At 42.9% G+C, this 19,311-nt stretch overlaps 1 protein-coding gene across 2 annotated transcripts in view; it reads left to right on the top strand.

The window, feature by feature from the left end:
* The window catches only part of manbal (mannosidase beta like), a 36,338-nt gene that overhangs the window by 4,430 nt on the left and 12,597 nt on the right, over positions 1–19,311 (top strand). For both annotated transcript variants that reach the window (XM_033041663.1, XM_033041664.1), the window contains exon 2: positions 12,442–12,662. In XM_033041663.1, the coding sequence (XP_032897554.1) occupies positions 12,516–12,662 (147 nt within the window). In that variant the 5' untranslated portion in view covers positions 12,442–12,515. The remainder of the gene's footprint in view (positions 1–12,441; positions 12,663–19,311) is intronic.

The raw sequence follows: 19,311 nt of genomic DNA, 5'->3' as shown, positions 1-19,311 counted from the left end.
AAAATAACCAAGAAGCATATCACTCCCTTGTGTGGGAAGAAAACAGTTATTTAAAGGATGTTTTTAATTCATTAGTGTTTGACCGTTCCACCCTGGAGGAAATGTTCTGACACTAACACTATGATATATATTGGGCACAATTTTACCAAAGCCAATTAACCTACAAATCTTTGGAGTATGGGAGGAAACTGGAGCACCCGGAGAAAACCCATGTGGTCACATGGAGAACATACAAAGTCCGTACAGACAGCACCCATAATCAAGATCAAACCTAGGTCTCTGGTGCTGTAGGACAGCAGCTCTACTGCCACACAGACACAGACACAGACACAGACACAGACACACAGTTTTACAGATCCAGGAAGAGCTCCATTGGTCATCGACTTCGAGCTAGAATAACACCCTTCTACCACAGCCCTCTGCTAGTCTGAATCCGAATAACCTTTGTTGTTCGTCCTTCGTAGTCGTAGAAGACCATGACTACAGTGGTTTTGTTTGTGGGTCCTGAGGTAACTGGTGAGACCGATCCTGGCCCGGAAGGCTCGCTACATATGGGACACAGTTGTGTAGGTGCTGCAGCAGAAGTTGAAGTGGCTCGAGCCTTGCGCGCGGCGCGTTTCCTCTGAGCTGTGTAGGCTTAAAAGGTTAATTCCTGGGATGGCGGGACTGTCATATGCTGAGAGAATGGAGCGGCTGTGCTTGTATACTCTGGAGTTTAGAAGGATGAGAGGGTATCTTATTGAAACATCTAAGATTATTAAGGGTTTGGACACGCTAGAGGCAGGAAACATGTTCCTGATGTTGGGTGAGTCCAGAGCCAGGGGTCACAGTTTAAGAATAAGGGATAAGCCATTTAGAACGGAGACGAGGAAACACTTTTTCACACAGAGTTGTGAGTCTGTGGAATTCTCTGCCTCAGAGGGCGGTGGAGGCCGGTTCTCTGGATACTTTCACGAGAGAGCTAGATAGGGCTCTTAAAGATAGCAGAGTCTGGGGCGATGGGGAGTAGGCAGGAACGGGGTACTGATTGGGGATGATTAGCCATGATCATATTGAATGGCGGTGCTGGCTCGAAGAGCCGAATGGCCTACTCCTGCACCTATTGTCTATTGTGTGCTTCTTCTCAGCTGCACACGCTCCTGTGGTGATCTTACTTCGCCCAGTTGGGCGGTACGGGTTCTGAAGTCATGACTTGCGCTTGACTTGGATTAAAGTGAGGGAGAGTTGCACAAATCGTCAGCCTCACTCTCTTGTCCCGGCCTATCTGGATCCTGTGGCAAGACATAGTCAAGACGGCTGGCGATGGGTCAGGATGCAGTGGATGGCCACCAGTGTTCTACGTGAACATTGTGCCCTAATTGCGCTCCACGGCGCTTTGCTGGGTCCACCTTCCTACCCAGTGGACCGCCAAATGGTGGTCTCCTCCGCTTATTCTGCCGGATCTAGTCTTCACCTTTCTTGAATAAAGCAATAGCCACAAGGCCGTGGAGGGTTGCATTTGGTGTGTTCCTTCCCCCCCCACCCCCCCCCCGCAGGGTGCTATATGGAGGATACCTGTGCGTGACTGTTTAATAGAATAGAAGAATAGAATAGAATAGTTTCTTTATTGTCATTGTAACATGAACCATGTACAACGAAATTGTAAAATGTCAGCCAGTCAGTGCACCATTCAAACATTTCTAAAAGCTAACGATACATACAAGGTAAATATTTAAAAAAGATAAACAACTAAAATAAATATCATAAAAATAGCACGCATAAACACCCAGCCCTACATCCTTCTGTCGATTTCACAGTCTCTTGGTATGTATCGCCCCTGCGTTCCTTGGCGGCTACATTTAGTGCCTTTATAGCAGTGGGGTAAAAACTGTTTTTAAGTCTGTTTGTCCTTGTCCTTGTAGATCTGTACCGTCTGCCTGACGGTAACAGTTCAAACAGGGAGTGTCCGGGGTGGGAAATGTCCTTTATAATACTCTGGGATTTTTTGATGCAGCGGGAACTGTGTAAGTCCTCCAAGGTAAGGAGAGGGCAGCCGACAATCCTCTGGGCGTTGTCAATGGCCCTCTGGAGCGCTTTCCTCTGAGCCGCTGTGCAGCTGGTGTACCATACGCATACACAGTATGTTAGGATGCTCTCAATGGAGCACCGATAAAAGGACAGCAGCAGTCTCTGAGTGATGTTATTCTTCCTGAGCACCCTCAGGAAGTGCAGTCTCTGCTGGACCTTTTTCAGCAGCGCAGAGGTGTTCACGCTCCACGTCAGGTCCTCCTCAATATGGATTCCCAGGAAGCGGAAATCCGCCACCCTCTCCACACAGTCCCCTCCGATAATTAATGGTACCATGTCCGTTTTATTCTTCCTGAAGTCTATTATTATCTCCTTGGTCTTTAAGGTGTTGAGGAGCAGGTTATTTTCTCCACTGGTGCACAGACAGCCACCTCGTGGTCCTTGACAGATCTGGGTCGGGATCCGGTGGCATGGAGTCCAAGACGACTGGAGACCCTTTTCTGCTGCAGCCTGCATCCGTCTTCCCAGCCGTTGTGACGCTCCACTAAGGTCCGCCATTGTCCTCTACCTGTTCCACCATTGAGATCTTGGTTGGATTACTCTTTGTCAGAGACCTCCCCCTCGACCATACCACCATGGGTGGCCCTACCAGGAGCATAGCTCCAGACGGCATCACTCTTGGGATCCCAAATCCAAACAAGCTTCTCCACCACAACAAGGTGACAATCCACGGAGAAATGGATTGTGACCTAGTGACAATTGATCCCATGCATCTTAATTTTCTGGATCGGCCTACCATGAGGGACTGTATCACATGCCTTGTTAAAATCCATGTAGACAACATTCATTGCCCTACCCTCATTAATCCATTTGTCAACACTTTAAAAAAAAAAAAACTGGATTAATTTATTATGCCATGTGACTGTCCCTAAATGTGAGTAAATCCAATCCTGCAGTATCATCACAATAGCATCTCAGCCACTGATATGAGGCTCATGGCCAATAATTTCCTGGATTCTCATTATCCCTTAAACAAAGGAGCAATATTGGCTACTCTCCAGTCATTCAAGACCGCATCCATGGCTAGAGAAGATCAAGGATCTTCGTCAAGGTCCCTACAATTTTGCAACTTGCAATAACTTAGGATACATCCCATCAGGCCCTTGGGATTTATCCACCATAGTGCTCTTAAAGAGCCCCTGCACCACCACCTTCTTGATCTCAAAATGTCCGAGTATATTTGTATTCCCCATATTGATCTCGCTCTCCTCCATGTCCTTCTTGTTGGAGAAGTTTTCAATGTTCTCCAGTGCTTCAAATTCCAATCTCCAAGCCCTCCAATTTGGTGCATTGACGCAGAATGCACGTTGTTCATTGGATGGCTCTGGTTAAAGCCCATTTGAGCAAGTCATCTATTCCCTTTATTACAAACTAGTTCCACCTTTTAAACAAAATGTTCCTGTTCCTGTGTCACTTGAGATTATTTATATATCAAGGGACATGATGTGATACTTGAATGGGAACTGTTCCTTCTAATCTTTTGTTATCGTGTTCTTGGGTCTGTAGACTTACATGTAATCACATTTAACAAATGAAAAGTAGTGTCACACATGGATCATGCTGTTAAAATGAACACAAATAATTTACAATTGATATTTTACAGGGTTTTTTGGGTTCCCAGCTTTTTACAGTGTCTTGGCATGCAAATCTATTCATCTGCTAAGTTCTTGTAGAGCAATGACCACAATCTCCTCACAATCCCCTCAAGCTCAATTTAAGCAAAACCTACACAAAAGTGTAGCTGCAATTACCTTTTAAGACTCTTTCATATTCATTTCATTACAAAGCTGTGAATCTGAAACGTTACTCAAAACAGGAGCTCATATTAAAACTTCTACTGTGGTGAATTGGTTGAGTTATCTCTTGGCATCAAAATAAAATAAAACATCTATAACCAGAGCTGTTTGTGCAGCAGTACTTGGATTTGCTTACATAACAAATCAGATTTCAACTTTCCACACATAGACTGGGAAACACATTCTGTAAATGGGCTGGATGGTTTGGAGTTTGTAAAATGTGTGCAGGATAGTTTTTTGCAGCAATACATAGAGGTACCTACTAGAGGAGGGGCAGTGCTGGACCTCCTGTTAGGAAATGAGATGGGACAGGTGGCGGAGGTATGCGTTGGGGAGCACTTCGGGTCCAGTGATCACAATACCATTAGTTTCAATATAATTATGGAGAAGGTCAGAACTGGACCTAGGATTGAGATTTTTGATTGGAGAAAGGCTAACTTTGATGAGATGCGAGATGATTTAAAAGGAGTGGACTGGGACATTTTGTTTTATGGGAAAGATGTAGAAGAGAAATGGTGGACATTTAAAGGGGAAATTTTAAGAGTACAGAATCTTTATGTTCCTGTTCGGTTGAAAGGAAACAGTAAAAATTGGAAAGAGCCCTGGTTTTCAAGGGAAATTGGACATCTTGTTCGGAAAAAGAGGGAGATCTACAATAATTATAGGCAGCATGAAGTAAATGAGGTGCTTGTGGAGTATAAGGAATGTAAAAAGAATCTTAAGAAAGAAATTAGAAAAGCTAAAAGAAGATATGAGGTTGCTTTGGCAAGTAAGGTGAAAGTAAATCCAAAGGGTTTCTATAGCTATATTAATAGCAAAAGGATAACGAGGGATAAAATTGGTCCATTGGAGAAACAGAGTGGGCAGCTATCTACAGAGCCAAAAGAGATGGGGGAGATATTGAACAATTTATTTTCTTCGGTATTCACCAAGGAGAAGGATATTGAATTATGTGAGGTAAGGGAAACGAGTAGAGTAGTTATGGATACTATGAGTTTCAAAGTAAAAGAAGTACTGACACTTTTGAAAAATATAAAAGTGGATAAGTCTCCAGGTCCTGACAGGATATTCCCTAGGACATTGAGGGAAGTTAGTGTAGAAATAGCAGGGGCTATGACAGAAATATTTCAAATGTCATTAGAAACGGGAATAGTCCCCGAGGATTGGCGTACTGCGCGTGTTGTTCCATTGTTTAAAAAGGGTTCTAAGAGTAAACCTAGCAATTATAGACCTGTTAGTTTGACTTCAGTGGTGGGCAAATTAATGGAAAAGATACTTAGAGATAATATATATAAGCATCTGGATAAACAGGGTCTGATTAGGAACAGTCAACATGGATTTGTGCCTGGAAGGTCATGTTTGACTAATCTTCTTGAATTTTTTGAAGAGGTTACTAGGGAAATTGATGAGGGTAAAGCAGTGGATGTTGTCTATATGGACTTTAGTAAGGCCTTTGACAAGGTTCCTCATGGAAGGTTGGTTAAGAAGGTTAAACTGTTGGGTATAAATGCATGAATAGCAAGATGGATTCAGCAGTGGCTGAATGGGAGAAGCCAGAGGGTAATGGTGGATGGCTGTTTGTCGGGTTGGAGGCAGGTGACTAGTGGGGTGCCTCAGGGATCTGTGTTGGGTCCTTTGTTGATTGTCATGTACATCAATGATCTGGATGAAGGGGTGGTAAATTGGATTAGTAAGTATGCAGATGATACCAAGATAGGGGGTGTTGTGGATAATGAAGAGGATTTCCAAAGTCTACAGAGTGATTTAGGCCATTTGGAAAAATGGGCTGAAAGATGGCAGATGGAGTTTAATGCTGATAAATGTGAGGTGTTACACCTTGGCAGGACAAATCAAAATAGGACGTACATGATAAATGGTAGGGAATTGAAGAATACAGTTGAACAGAGGGATCTGGGAATAACCGTGCATAGTTCCTTGAAGGTGGAATCTCATATAGATAGGGTGGTAAAGAAAGCTTTTGGTATGCTAGCCTTTATAAATCAGAGCATTGAGTATAGAAGCTGGGATGTAATGTTAAAATTGTACAAGGCATTGGTGAGACCAAATCTGGAGTATGGTGTACAATTTTGGTCGCCCAATTATAGGAAGGATGTCAACAAAATAGAGAGAGTACAGAGGAGATTTACTAGAATGTTGCCTGGATTTCAACAACTAAGTTACAGAGATAGGTTGAATAAGTTAGGTCTTTATTCTCTGGAGCGCAGAAGGTTAAGGGGGGACTTGATAGAGGTCTTTAAAATGATGAGAGGGATAGACAGAGTTGATGTGATCAAGCTTTTCCCTTTGAGAATAGGGAAGATTCAAACAAGAGGACATGACTTCAGAATTAAGGGACAGAAGTTTAGGGGTAACATGAGGGGGAACTTCTTTACTCAGAGAGTGATAGCGGTGTGGAATGAGCTTCCAGTGGAAGTGGTGGCGGCAGGTTCGTTGGTATCATTTAAGAATAAATTGGATAGGCATATGGATGAGAAGGGAATGGAGGGTTATGGTATGAGTGCAGGCAGGTGGGACTAAGGGAAATAAATTGTTCGGCACGGACTTGTAGGGCCGAGATGGCCTGTTTCCGTGCTGTAATTGTTATATGGTTATATGGTTATATGGTTAACAAATGATAAGAAAAAATGATGGTCATTCTGGTGCAATCAGAGTTCTGAAACCATAAAAGTAAATTGGGAATTTAATGAAATTCCCTCTACCCCAGCTGGATGGAATGATCATCTCTATGTTGCGATGATTTATGACTTGACGGAGCAATGCAGAACTGTCCAGCACTGCATGCAAACTGTTAGTACAGAAATGATCCTCTCAGGTGCTTGTTTCAAATGGGTGTCATTTCTCTGTCACTGTTTCCTTATAGCTTTAATTCAAACCTTCCACCTTGGTAATGCGTTATTTGGTTGTTTTGGGTGGCCTTAATTAACAGACTACAATTTATCAAAAAATAGAAAATGCTAGATATATTTAGAAGGTGGGGGTTATATTTAGCATATGTGGGAAGAGAAACAGATTCAACATATCTGGTTATTCTGCCGAAGGGTCATTGACCTGAAATATTAGCTCTGTTTCTCTTTCCACAGATGTGGCCTATCCTGCTAAATATGTCCAGCATTTTCTGTATTTATTGTAGATTTCCAGCATGTGTAGCTTTTTTAAAATGTCTACAAATGTTTCCAGTTCATTAGGTTCTCTGTGCTTAAGATGGACAGGTGCCTTAATTGTGTTGCACACTCTTGAGACACACACACACACACACACACACACACACACACACACACACACACACACACACACACACACACACACACACACACACACACACACACAGACACACACACAACCGCAGAGATTGGTGCTGTGATGGTCAAGAGTAGTACATGGACCGTTACACAGGAGTACGCCTCCAGTTGAATCTTTGGTCAGTATTGGGGTATTGTTATAGTATTGTAATTCTGTTGCTCGGGACCAGGAAAAAATTCTGGTTCAGATGAGAATTTTTTGAGGTTGTAACTAGGAAAATGAACACGGGAGAGCCAGTGGATATAGTGTACCTGGACTTTCAGAAAGCCTTTGATAAGGTCCCACATAGGAGATTAGTGGGGAAAATTAGAGCCAATTTGCAGATGACACAAAACTGGGTGGCAGTGTGAACTGTGAGGAGGATGCTATGAGGATGCAGGGTGACCTGGACAGGTTGGGTTGGCAGACGCATGGCAGATGCAGTTTAATGTGGATACATGTGTTATCCACTTTGGTGGCAGGAACAGGAAGACAGATCCTTATCTGAATGGTGTCAAGTTTGAAAAAGGGGAAGTACAATGAGATCTCTATGTCCTTGTACATCAATCACTGAAAGTAAGCAGGCAGTGAAGAAAGCTAATGGCATGTTGGCCTTCATAACAAGAGGAGTTGAATATAGGAGCAAAGAGGTCCTTCTGCAGTTGTACAGGCCCCTGGTGAAACCACACCTGGAGTATTGTGTGCAGTTTTGGTCTCTAAATTTAAGGAAGGACATTTGTGCTATTGAGGGAATGCAACATAGGTTCACAAGGTTAATTCCCGGGATGGCTGGACTGTCATATATTGAAATAATGGAGCTTGTATACACTGGAATTTAGAAGGATGAGAGAGGATCTTATTGAAACATATAAGATTATTAAGGGATTAGATATGCTAGAGGCAGGAAACGTGTTCCCGATGTTGGGGGAGTCCAGAACCAGGGGCCACAGTTTAAGAATAGGGATAGGCCATTTAGAACGGAGATGAGGAAAAACTTTTTCAGCCAGAGAGTTGTGAAACTGAAATTCTCTGCCTCAGAAGGCAGTGGAAGCCGATTCTCTGGATGCTTTCAAGAGAGAGGTAGATAGAGCTCTTAAAGATTGTGTTGCCATTTCCAGTGAGCTATGGACTTGGATCAAAACATTTCTCTGTACATCAATGCATTTAAGGGGCATGCCATTAATGGTATATTTTACATTTGACCTCCCAAAGTGCAACACCTCACCTTTGCTCGGATTAAACTCCTTCCATCATATCTCTGCCCATTTCTACATCTGATCTATATGAAAAATGAATTTTTAAAAAAAGAATGAATATCCCACTGTATTCCTTGACAGCCTTCCTCACTGTCCACCACCCCAGCAATCTCGATGTCTTCTGCAAACTTACTAACATCTGTCACATTACTTACATTTACATCCAAGTCATTTATGTATATATCACAAACAGCAACGGTCTCGGTTCACATCCCTGTGGAACTCCACTGGTCACAGACCTCCAGACTGAATATTGTCCTTTCAACACAGCCCAGTCTTCAATCTGTAAACCAGTTCTGAATCCATATGGCCAAGTCACTGTTAATCCCATTATCTGGAGCAGTTTACCATGAAGGACTTTATCAAATGCCTTACTAAAAACATGTAGACAACATCCACTACCCTACTCTCATTGATCACCTTTGTCACCTCCTCAGAAAACCCGATCGTTAGTAAAATGACCTGCCACGTGTGTGCAAAACCATGCTGAATGTCCCTATTTAACCAATAATCTTTCAAATGGGAGTGAATCCTATACTGAAGAATCCTCTCCAAAGCTTCTCTACCACTGATGGGCCAGTGGCCTCTAATTCCCTGGATTCTCTCTGCTATCCTTAAATAAGGGAATTCCATTTGCTACATTCCAGTTCTCTGGGACCTTGCCTGTGGTCAAATGCAAAGATCTATATCAAGGCTCCAGCAATCTCCTCTCTCGTTTCTCTCAATAACCTGGGATAAATTGCATCAGGTCCTGGGGATTTATCCACTTTAATGCTCTTCAAAATCCCTCAATGCCTCCTCCTTCCCATTCTCAAACTGCCCTTCCATATAATTATTCGCCACACTAGTCTCGCTGTCCTTCTTGGCGAAAACAGATGCAAAGTACTTGTTTAGTGCCTTGCCTACACCCCTAGACTGCAAGCTCAAATTTCCCCCCTTTTTCCTTGAGTACAACTTTCCTCCTTTATTCTTGATCACAAATGCCCTCCTTCATCCTTGATAATTGTACCCCACTAGATCAGGTGATGTTGGTATGTCCAACCTTAATTATGTCACTAAATCTTTGGAATTTACTTGGATGAAATGCCAATTGATATGTGGAATGACATTTTCTCTAGACGTTATGACTTAAACATGTGGAAATTGGAGGTACCATCCTATTTCAGATATGATTATAAAACTTTTACTGTACCCAAAACACAATATGGTGAAGGAATTCAGCAGGCCAGGCAGCATCTGTGGAGGAAAACGACACACGCCGTTTCGGTCGGGTCCCTATGTTGAAGAAAGATCCCAAACTCAAAACATTATTTATTTGCCCTCTATAGATATAAGGCTTGCAGTCCTCCAGCAATTTGTTCTTTGCTCAACATTCCACCATCTGCAGTCTCTGATCCTTTACCATATATCAACGAATATAATACAGCAGGCTTTTTATCTTTTCAATTTACCCAAGCTCTAGGATTTAACACGTATATGTTTAAAATGAGAAACCAGCTCCAAATTACTCATCTGTGTCATGAAATATGAAACGGATTCAAATAGGTCAACACATCAAACTCTGACCTGGTGTGTATCAACATTGATGAATATGTATATGTGCATTTAATTGTCATGGGTCCCCTAGATTATCGTGTAATTACTTCCAGTATGCTCATTACACAGTGCTTAAAGATAAGGCACACGCATTCAGTTTATTGGCCATGATAATGGGAACAGAAGGAAGAGCAGAAATATTTAGATATTTGAGGTTCATAAAAGAATGTGATTGGAGTAGTTCCAGGAAACAAGTGGTAGAATGGAGACCTATCTGAATGCAAGATCGAAAATGAAGTGGAGGGGTAAAAAGTGGGGTCTTTACAGTGAAAAAAACCCAGATCATATTGATTTCTATTGGGGGATTCATTTGCACTTTATATTACTATTCTAAAATAGTATTTTAGATTTTGGAGTCAAAAACATTATTGCAATTTGCTGTTAGTGAATAGTTTAGTTTATTGTCACCTTGTACCCAGATACAGTAAAAAACTTTTGTTGCATGCTATCTAGTCAAAGAAAAGGCTGTACATGAATACAATCAAGCCGTCCACAGTGTACAGATAAACAATAAAGGGCACAACATTTAGTGCACGATAAAGTCCAATTAAAGACAGCTCAAAGGTCTCCAATGAGGTAGATGGGAAGTCAGGACCGCACGCTAGCTGGTGAGAGTAAGGTGCGGGGGGAAAGATTTAATGGGAACCTGAGGGATAACCTTTTCACACAGAGGGTGGTGGGTGTATGGAACGAGCTGTCAGAGGCAGGTACTATTGCAACGTTTAAGAATCATTTAGACAGGTACATGGATAGGACAGGTTTAGAGGGATATATGGGCCAAACACAGGCAGGTGGGACTTGATGGGGCACGATGAACAATGCAGACAAGTTGGGTCGAGGGGCCTGTTTCCACACTGTATGTCTCTATGACTTGTCCTCTACAGACACAGCCTCCAGAAAACCACTCTCAACAGGCCGTTCCATGAGTGTCTACCTGCCTTTTTTATACACACATTCAAAGCCTTCACTCCGGGATGCTAACTGGTGTCCACTGCAAAATTGAATTGACACAAGTCATATGAAAGCAGTAAAGATGAAGTCAAATAGCCAGGAGTAGAGGGAATAAGAATTATAGTGAATAAAAAGTGTAGCTGATCAAATTAGATGAGAAAATCTCAGCTAGAACAATGCAGTCATTCCTGCTATTCCTTGCCTTTTCCATAGTTCTCTAAAGAACAATCCTTTGCTGAAAGGGTTCCATCATCCATTCAGGATACTAAGCACTTGCTGCAAGAAACACTATGTTTCTCATGGTGCCTTTTTTTCCGGTTCTCACTTAAAAATATGCATCTGAGGGTCCTCAGGAAGCACAACCTGGACTCCAACCTGCTGCTGACCTTCTACCGCTCGTCCATTGAGAGCCTGCTGACATACTGCATTACAGCATGGTACGGCAGCTGCACCATGGCAGACAGGGAGAGGCTTCAGAGGGTAGTTAGGGCAGCACAGAAGATCATTGGCTGCCCTCTCCCCTCCCTGATGGACATTTACACCTCCCGCTGCCTCAGCAGGGCGAAGAACATCATCAAGGACAGCTCCCATCCTGCATTTGGCCTGTTCGACCTGCTGCCCTCAGGGAGGCGCTATAGGTGCATCAGAACAAGGACAAACAGACTCAAGAACAGTTGCTTTCCAAAAGCCATAACCTCCCTGAACTCACACATGTACTGACTTCACAGCCTAACCCCCGGACTTCCATCTATCCACCTACTGTAATTTGTACTGTAACTGTAATTTTTTTTAATATGTGCAATAACCCATACTGTATATAGGAATCCTATTTATTCACTCTATTCATCCATTGTCTTTTTATAGATATGTATATAGCGCCGCAGAACTGTGCACCTTATCCCCCCCCTTTGTTTTGTTTTTTGTTTTTTGCACTAATTACATGTCTGCACTGAGTAGGAGCTGCTTTTAATCTCATTGTACATGTGTATAGTGACAATAAAATGGCATTCTATTCATTCTATTCTATCTTCTGATCCACAAGTCCGTTTCTCTCTGTCTCTCTTGTCTGGAGTTCCCATTACTTTCAACACTTGCATCGTACCTCCCAAACTTCCCGTAGCACAAATCACACATTTCTGGCGCCATTCTCCTGAACATTTCTATGCTTTTGCAACCTTTTAGAAATGGGACCAAATTAATAAGCTTTTTTTTAAAAGAAATCTTCACTTTATGAGAATGCCTCTATGCAGGGATCTCAGAAATCTGCTTGACATTTGTGAGGGGTAGCCCTGTTAACACGGTGCAACATAGGTAGTGGGAACTACGGATGATATTGTGTGCTTCTCTTGAGAGCAGTATATTAGATTTTTTCAATCAGTAAATTTAAAGTTTGCTGACTTTAGATGCCGTGAATGTCATTGGACCATATGCAAGTGTATTTCACCCAGCTATTCTCCATTTTTCTTTCTCCTTAGATACCGTTTCATGATAGAATAAGAACAAAATATCGGAAAACTCTTCAAAGGACCTCCAGACATCAGGAAGAGGAATGGCTGCAGAGTTTGATTTGACTCCTCCAGAAGTACAAGAACCCACCTTCTTTGACAATGTCCTGCGTTATGGCTTGTTTCTTGCAGCAATTTTCCAAATCGTCTGCATATTATCAATCTTGCTGCCTTCTAAATCACCAGAGCCGGTAAGAATTTCTCCAATTACCATTTCCTTTTAATCTCTGTATGTGGTGGGAGGAAGTGCAATTGATGACTGTTTTTAGTTGCAGTTGTTAATGGACAACAGCTTTGCTTTAAGTTTGCTTGAAACCTCTTTGATACAAAAAATAATCCCAATTTGCTTTGTTGTGCCTATTCCTGATTTACTACATGGCAGTTGATTGTCATTGTAAGAAGGCGGCAGAGGCAAAGAGAGGGTAAAAGATTTTCCTCAAGGGGAAGTATGTCAAGTAGGGATTTTGCCAGATGTTCAGGATTTTGGTCCATTTTTCCAGGAATACAAGATAAATTCCCAGTAGAATGACCAATTTTCGATGAGGATCTGCAAGAGTGGGGTGGGGGTGGGGGCATACACCTCCATCAGGAGTCAGCAGAAGCATAAACCCCTCCAGTGATTTGGCATGAGGTCCATTGTCAGACAAGCAGCCAAGTGACAGACAATTTGGGTATTGGGGGAGGGGATGTATGGGTTTGGAAGCAGGTGAGCTACCCATTTTGCAACCAAAATACACCCTTCCTTTTGCTTTAATCCTTCTGGCACATTTCTGCTTAATCATTCCAGGGTTGAATTATGGAATGGTACAGGGATGTGTTAGCAATATGCTGACAATGAACACGTTTGAAAGGAAAGCTGAGAGGATGTAAATTAAAACGTAAGGCTTATGCCTTTTATCTGGCCTACATGTGACCAGACCCACCTTGTGTGGTTGCTTCAAAAATGACCTCTTGAGTGGCCTAGCAAGCTACTCTGTTTAAGCAGGTTCATCCCATCTTCGCAAGGGACATTAAGGTCAGGTAATAAATGCTGGTTTTGGCAGAGACAGACAGATCCAATGTCTGAACAATCAAAGAAATAGAATAGCTACTTTTTAGGAAGGAACAGCAGATGCTGGTTTATACCGAAGATAGACACAAAATGCTGGAGTAACTCAGCAGGACAGGCAGCATCTCTGGAGAGAAGGAATGGGTGACATTTCAGGTCAAAATCCTTCTTCAGATTGAATCTGGAGATAGGGAATTTGGAGACAGGGAAGGGTACAAAAAGAATGTAAGGTGTGAAAACAACTGATCAAAGCAGGCGGTGATCAAGGAAATGTGGAATACAATTAAATATGGGTGAAGATATTTAACTGGATACCTGCTTCTTCTCTGAGAAAATAAATTCTAGAATCACAATGAATATGTATGAGCCAGAACCTAATTTTATCAATGAATGGAATTGTCAATTCATTACCACATGCAGAGTCGGCTTAATGCCACGGGGTCATGTAAGTTGCCCATCTACTGATTACTATTCAGTGTTGAGTAAGGACAAGACGGTCATTGACACGATGAAGGTGTTGGGTAAGGACAGGACAGGCAAACATTTTGCCGTGCTCATCTGTATTTTTTACGTGAAGAGGAAAACTGCACATGTGGGTATTATCTGCACATATGGTTGGCATCAGTGAAGTTGTGACCCATTAGGGAATCAATGTGTTCAGTGACACAATGCCTGGAGAGTGAAAATACATTTGGAGAAACAAAATCCAAGATAAATATTTGAAGCGACAATTCAAATGCTATATTAAAATAACCACGGCACACTTTTTCCCTACCCAATTGTATTTGCACCATTTCTACCAAGCACATTAGTGCCAACACAATTGAGCCATTTTGTGCAGTGCATGTTAAAAATCCAAAATATCAAGACCAGCTCCAAATTAGTTTCTGAACCTACAATCAGATGTTCTTTCCCAGCAGCAACAAGTCAAGGACAAAGCTTGTAAGCTGCAGTATGAAAAAAGGCTGATCACATATCTTGACCATTCATACATAATGAGTTTGAGAATCTTGAGAGTTTGAGATCTCTTTTCAGCAATTAATTACCACAACTGCATTAGAAAGGCACTTAGCTCCTTGGATTAATGGGTAGATGTACTTTACCATGCATTGCCAAAATATCCAGCATGTTTAATGTGTTTTGAGGTGCCTTTGTGATTAACTTCAGTCTAAAGGACGCGGCGTTTGTATAATTTGCCGGGCAGCTGACTGCGATCAGTGCAAATAAAGGTAAAAATGAAATTAGGGCGACACTTCCCTCCCCTTTCTTGATCTCACAGTCTCCATCACAGGAAATAGACTAACGACCGACGTCTATTACAAACACTGACTCCCACAACTATCTCGACTACACTTCTTCCCCCCCCCCCCCCCTGCTTCCTGCAAAGACTCTATCCCCTACTCCCAATTCATCCATCTACACCCAAAATGAGGTGTTCCATTCCAGGACATCCAAGATATCCTCATTCTTGAGGGAACGGGGGTTCCCCTCTCCCATCAGAGATCAGGCCCTCACTCATGTCTCCTCGATTCTCCGCCCTTGCTCCCCCTCCCCCTAGTCAGAAAAGTCCCCCTAGTCCTTCCACCCCATCAGCTGTCTCATACGACACATAATTCTCCGCAATTTCCACCACTTCCAACGGGATCCCACCACTAGCCACATTTTCCCATCTCCACCCCTTTCTGCCTTCCGCAGAGACCGTTCCCTCCGCAACTCCCTGGTTAACTCATCTCTTCCCACCGTAACCACCCTTTCCCCAGGCACCTTCTCCTGCAACTGCAGAAGATGCAGTTGCCATGTCGACATGTCGTTACACCTCCTCCCTCGACTCTGTGCAGGGACCCCGACAGGTTAGGCAGAGATTAACCTGCACCTCCTCCAGTCTCATCTACTGTATCCATTGTTCAAGATGTGGATTCTTATCGGCGAGACCAAACGTGGACTGAGCGATGTCATTCCACTTTTCCACAGAAAGGCGGGAAAGAGAAAACAGGAAATTATAGACCAGTTAGCCTTACATCGGCAGTGGGGAAGATGCTTGAGTCTATTATTAAAGATGTTATGGCAGCGCATTTGGAAAGCAGTGACAGGATTGGACAATGTCAGCATGGATTTATGAAGGGAAAATCATGCTTGACTGATCTTCTGGAATTTTTTGAGGATGTAACAAGTAGAATGGATATGGGTGAGCCAGTGGATGTGGTGTATCTGGACTTTCAAAAAGCCTTTGACAAGGTCTCACACAAGAGATTAGTGTGCAAAATTAGAGCACATGGTATTGGGGGTAGGGTTTTGACATGGATAGAGAACTGGTTGGCAGGAAGCAAAGAGTAGGAATTAACGGGTCCTTTTTAGAATGCCAGGCAGTGACTAATGGGGTGCTGGGACGCCAGCTCTTTACAATATATATTTACGATTTAGACGAGGGAATTAAATGTAACATTTCCAAGTTTGCAGATGACACAAAACTGTGTGAGCAGTGAGGAGGATGCTATGAGGCTGCAGGATGACATGGATCGGTTGGGTGAGTGGGCAGATGCATGGCAGATGCAGAATAATGTGGATAAATGTGAGGTTATCCACTTTGGTGGCAAGACCAGGAAGGCAAGATCTGAATGGTGTCAGATTAGGAAAAGGGGAGGTGCAATGAATCCTGGGTATGCTTGCACATCAGTCTCTGACAGTGCGCATGCAGATACATAGAAACATAGAAAATAGGTGCAGGAGTAGGCCATTCGGCCCTTCGAGCCTGCACCGCCATTCAATATGATCATGGTTGATCATCCAACTCAGTAGGTACAGCAGGCAATGAAAAAGGCTAATGGCATGTCGGCCTTCATTGCAAGAAGATTTGAGCAAGGAGGTCTTACTGTAGTTGTACAGAGCCCTGGTGAGACTGCACCTGGAGTATTGTGTGCAATTTTGGTCTCCTAATTCGAGGAAGGTCATTATTGCTATTGAGGAAGTGCAAGGTTAATTCCCGGGATGGCGGGACTGACATATGATTAAAGAATGGGACGACTGGGTTTATATTCACTGGAATTTAAAAGGATGAGAGGGGATCTTATAGAAACATATACAATTCTTAAAGGATTGGACAGGCTAGGTGCAGGAAAACTGTTCCTGATGTTGGGGGTGTCCAGAACCAGGGGTCACAGTTTAAGAATAAGGGGTAGGCCATTTAGGACTTTTCACCCGGAGAGTTGTAAATCTGTAGAATTCTCTGGCACAGAATGCAGTGGAGGCCAATTCACTAGATATTATCAATAGAGAGTTAGATTTAGCTCTTTGCGCTAAAGAAATCGAGGGATATGGGGAAAAAGCAGGAACGGGGCACTGATTTTAGATGATCAGCCATGATCATATTGAATGGTGGTGCTGGCTCGAATGGCCAAATGGCCTACTCCAGCACCTATTTTACTATGTTTCTAGGTTTCTAACAAACAGCTACCTGTTGTCTCTTTATCTCTCTACATTTATATCTCTCGTTTCCCTTATCCATATTTTCGTGTTCATATTCTTGCAAATCTTTCCTTTGCTTCACTATCAGCTCTGCTCACCAAGGCAACAACATTTTGTTGGGTTCATTTTCTTGACAGCTATACCCCAGTAGGGCATGTCTGGTGGGGGTTTTTTTTTCATGGTGTAATATTATTGTTGAATGCTCAAGCATGTGTAGCTGTCAGAATTTATTCTGTTCTTATCCTCTCCGAATGTAGTGTGGGTGTACTTCAAGCAGTGACCACTAGATAGCGCTGAGGAACACTTAGCTCCCATTTAATTTGCTTTTGGTCTCAGGAACACTCATTCTAAGCACCAGCTATAACTAACTCGCTCAACCCAATCCAAGAGCTTCAAGATCTGACAATAGACAATAGGTGAAAGAGTAGGCCATTCGGCCCCTCGAGCCAGCACTGCCATTCAATGTGATCGTGGCTGATCATCCCCAATCAGTACCCTGTTCCTGCCTTCTCCCCATATCCCATGACTGCTGTCATTAAGAGCCCTATCTAGCTCTCTCTTGAAAGTATACAGAGAACCAGCCTCCACCACCCTCTGAGGCAGAGAATTTCACAGACTCACAACTCTCTGTGTGAAAAAGTGTTTCCTCAACTCCATTCTAAATGGCTTACCCCTTATTCTAAAATATCAACCTTAAATACCAATAACAATATCAAGAGTCAAGAGTGTTTTATTGTCATTTGTCCCAGATAGGACAATGACATTTTTACTTCCTACAGCACAACAGAATATGTAAACATAGTAGATAACGGGAAATAAAAAGTTCAGTGTGTATATATGCACATGCACGCATACTTAATAAATAAACAAACATTGCGCAATATTAATAATAGTCTGTTGTAGTTCAGAGCTTATTTGTTGTTGTGTTTAATAGTCTGATGGCTGTAGGGAAGAAGCTGTTCCTGAACCTGGACATTACAGTGTTCAGGCTCCTGTACCTTCTTCCTGATGGCAATGGTGAGATGAGTGTGTGCCCAGGATAGTGTGGGTCTTTGATGATGTTGGCTGCCTTTTTGAGGCAGCGACTTCGATAGATCCTGTCGATGGTGGGGAGGTCGGAGCCAGTGATGGACTGGGCAGTGTGCACAACTTTTTGCAGTCTTTTCTGCTCCTGGACGTTCAAGTTGCCGAACCAGGCCACGATGCAACCCGCCAGTATGCTCCTTACTGTGCAGCTGTAGAAGTTCAAGAGAATCCTCTTTGACATCACCATGACAAGTCTATTGAATCACTGTGAATGTATTTCAGGCATATAATTTTAATGCTTTCAATTTAGTGCAGCCATATAAGAATTTCCTCTGCTCCTGAAATTGCAAGAAAAGGTAATTTAATATTGACAAAAAAGTATTGCATTCTGTTTTATGAAGATGGAATATGAATTTAATGTTTACTTCTTTGTGATTGAGATGTTTTAAAATATTTGTCAAAGATCCTGCTATAAAGTTTTTGTCATTTGCATCGGAAGGGATGAAGTTTAATACTATTTTAGTTTTCATGAATGCAATATTTAACTTTGTACTTTGGATCATGTTAATCCTTAATGGTTGTTTGCCATTTCTATCCACGTTTATTTCTCATTATCATTTTACACACGAGAGCTCCTGTATTTCCGGCACAAAACAGAGGGCTTATCTCACATTTTTATAAGGAGTAATCTGCTGGAGGAACTCGTTCAAAAGGGAACTGCAGATGCTGGAATATCGAAGGTACACACCAATTCCTCCGCCTACGCCGCATCTGTTCCCAGGACGAGACATTTCATACCAAGGCATCGGAAATGTCCTCGTTCTTCAGGGAACGGGGATTCCCCTCCGCCACCATAGATGAGGCTCACACCAGGGTCTCATCCATACCCCGTAACACTGCTCTCTCTCCCCATCCTCGCACACGCAACAAGGGCAGAGTCCCTCTGGTCCTCACCTTTCACCCCACCAGCTGGCAAATACAACACATAATCCTCCGCCATTTCCGCCACCTCCAACGTGACCCCACCACTCGCCACATCTTCCCATCTCCCCCAATGTCTGCCTTCCGCAAAGACCGCTCCCTCCGCAACTCCCTCGTCAATTCTTCCCTTCCCTCCCGCACCACCCCCTCCCCGGGCACTTTCCGTTGCAACCGCAAGAAATGCAACACCTGTCCCATCACCTCCCCCCTCGACTCCATTCAAGGTCCCAAGCAGTCGTTCCAGGTGCTACAAAGGTTCACCTGTATCTCCTCCAACCTCATCTACTGCATCCGCTGCTCTAGATGTCAGCTCATTTACATCG

The sequence above is a fragment of the Amblyraja radiata genome, chromosome 23 (genome assembly GCF_010909765.2).
Source record: "Amblyraja radiata isolate CabotCenter1 chromosome 23, sAmbRad1.1.pri, whole genome shotgun sequence".
NCBI classification, from domain to species: domain Eukaryota; kingdom Metazoa; phylum Chordata; class Chondrichthyes; order Rajiformes; family Rajidae; genus Amblyraja; species Amblyraja radiata.
This window is presented reverse-complemented; position numbering and strand designations above follow the sequence as displayed.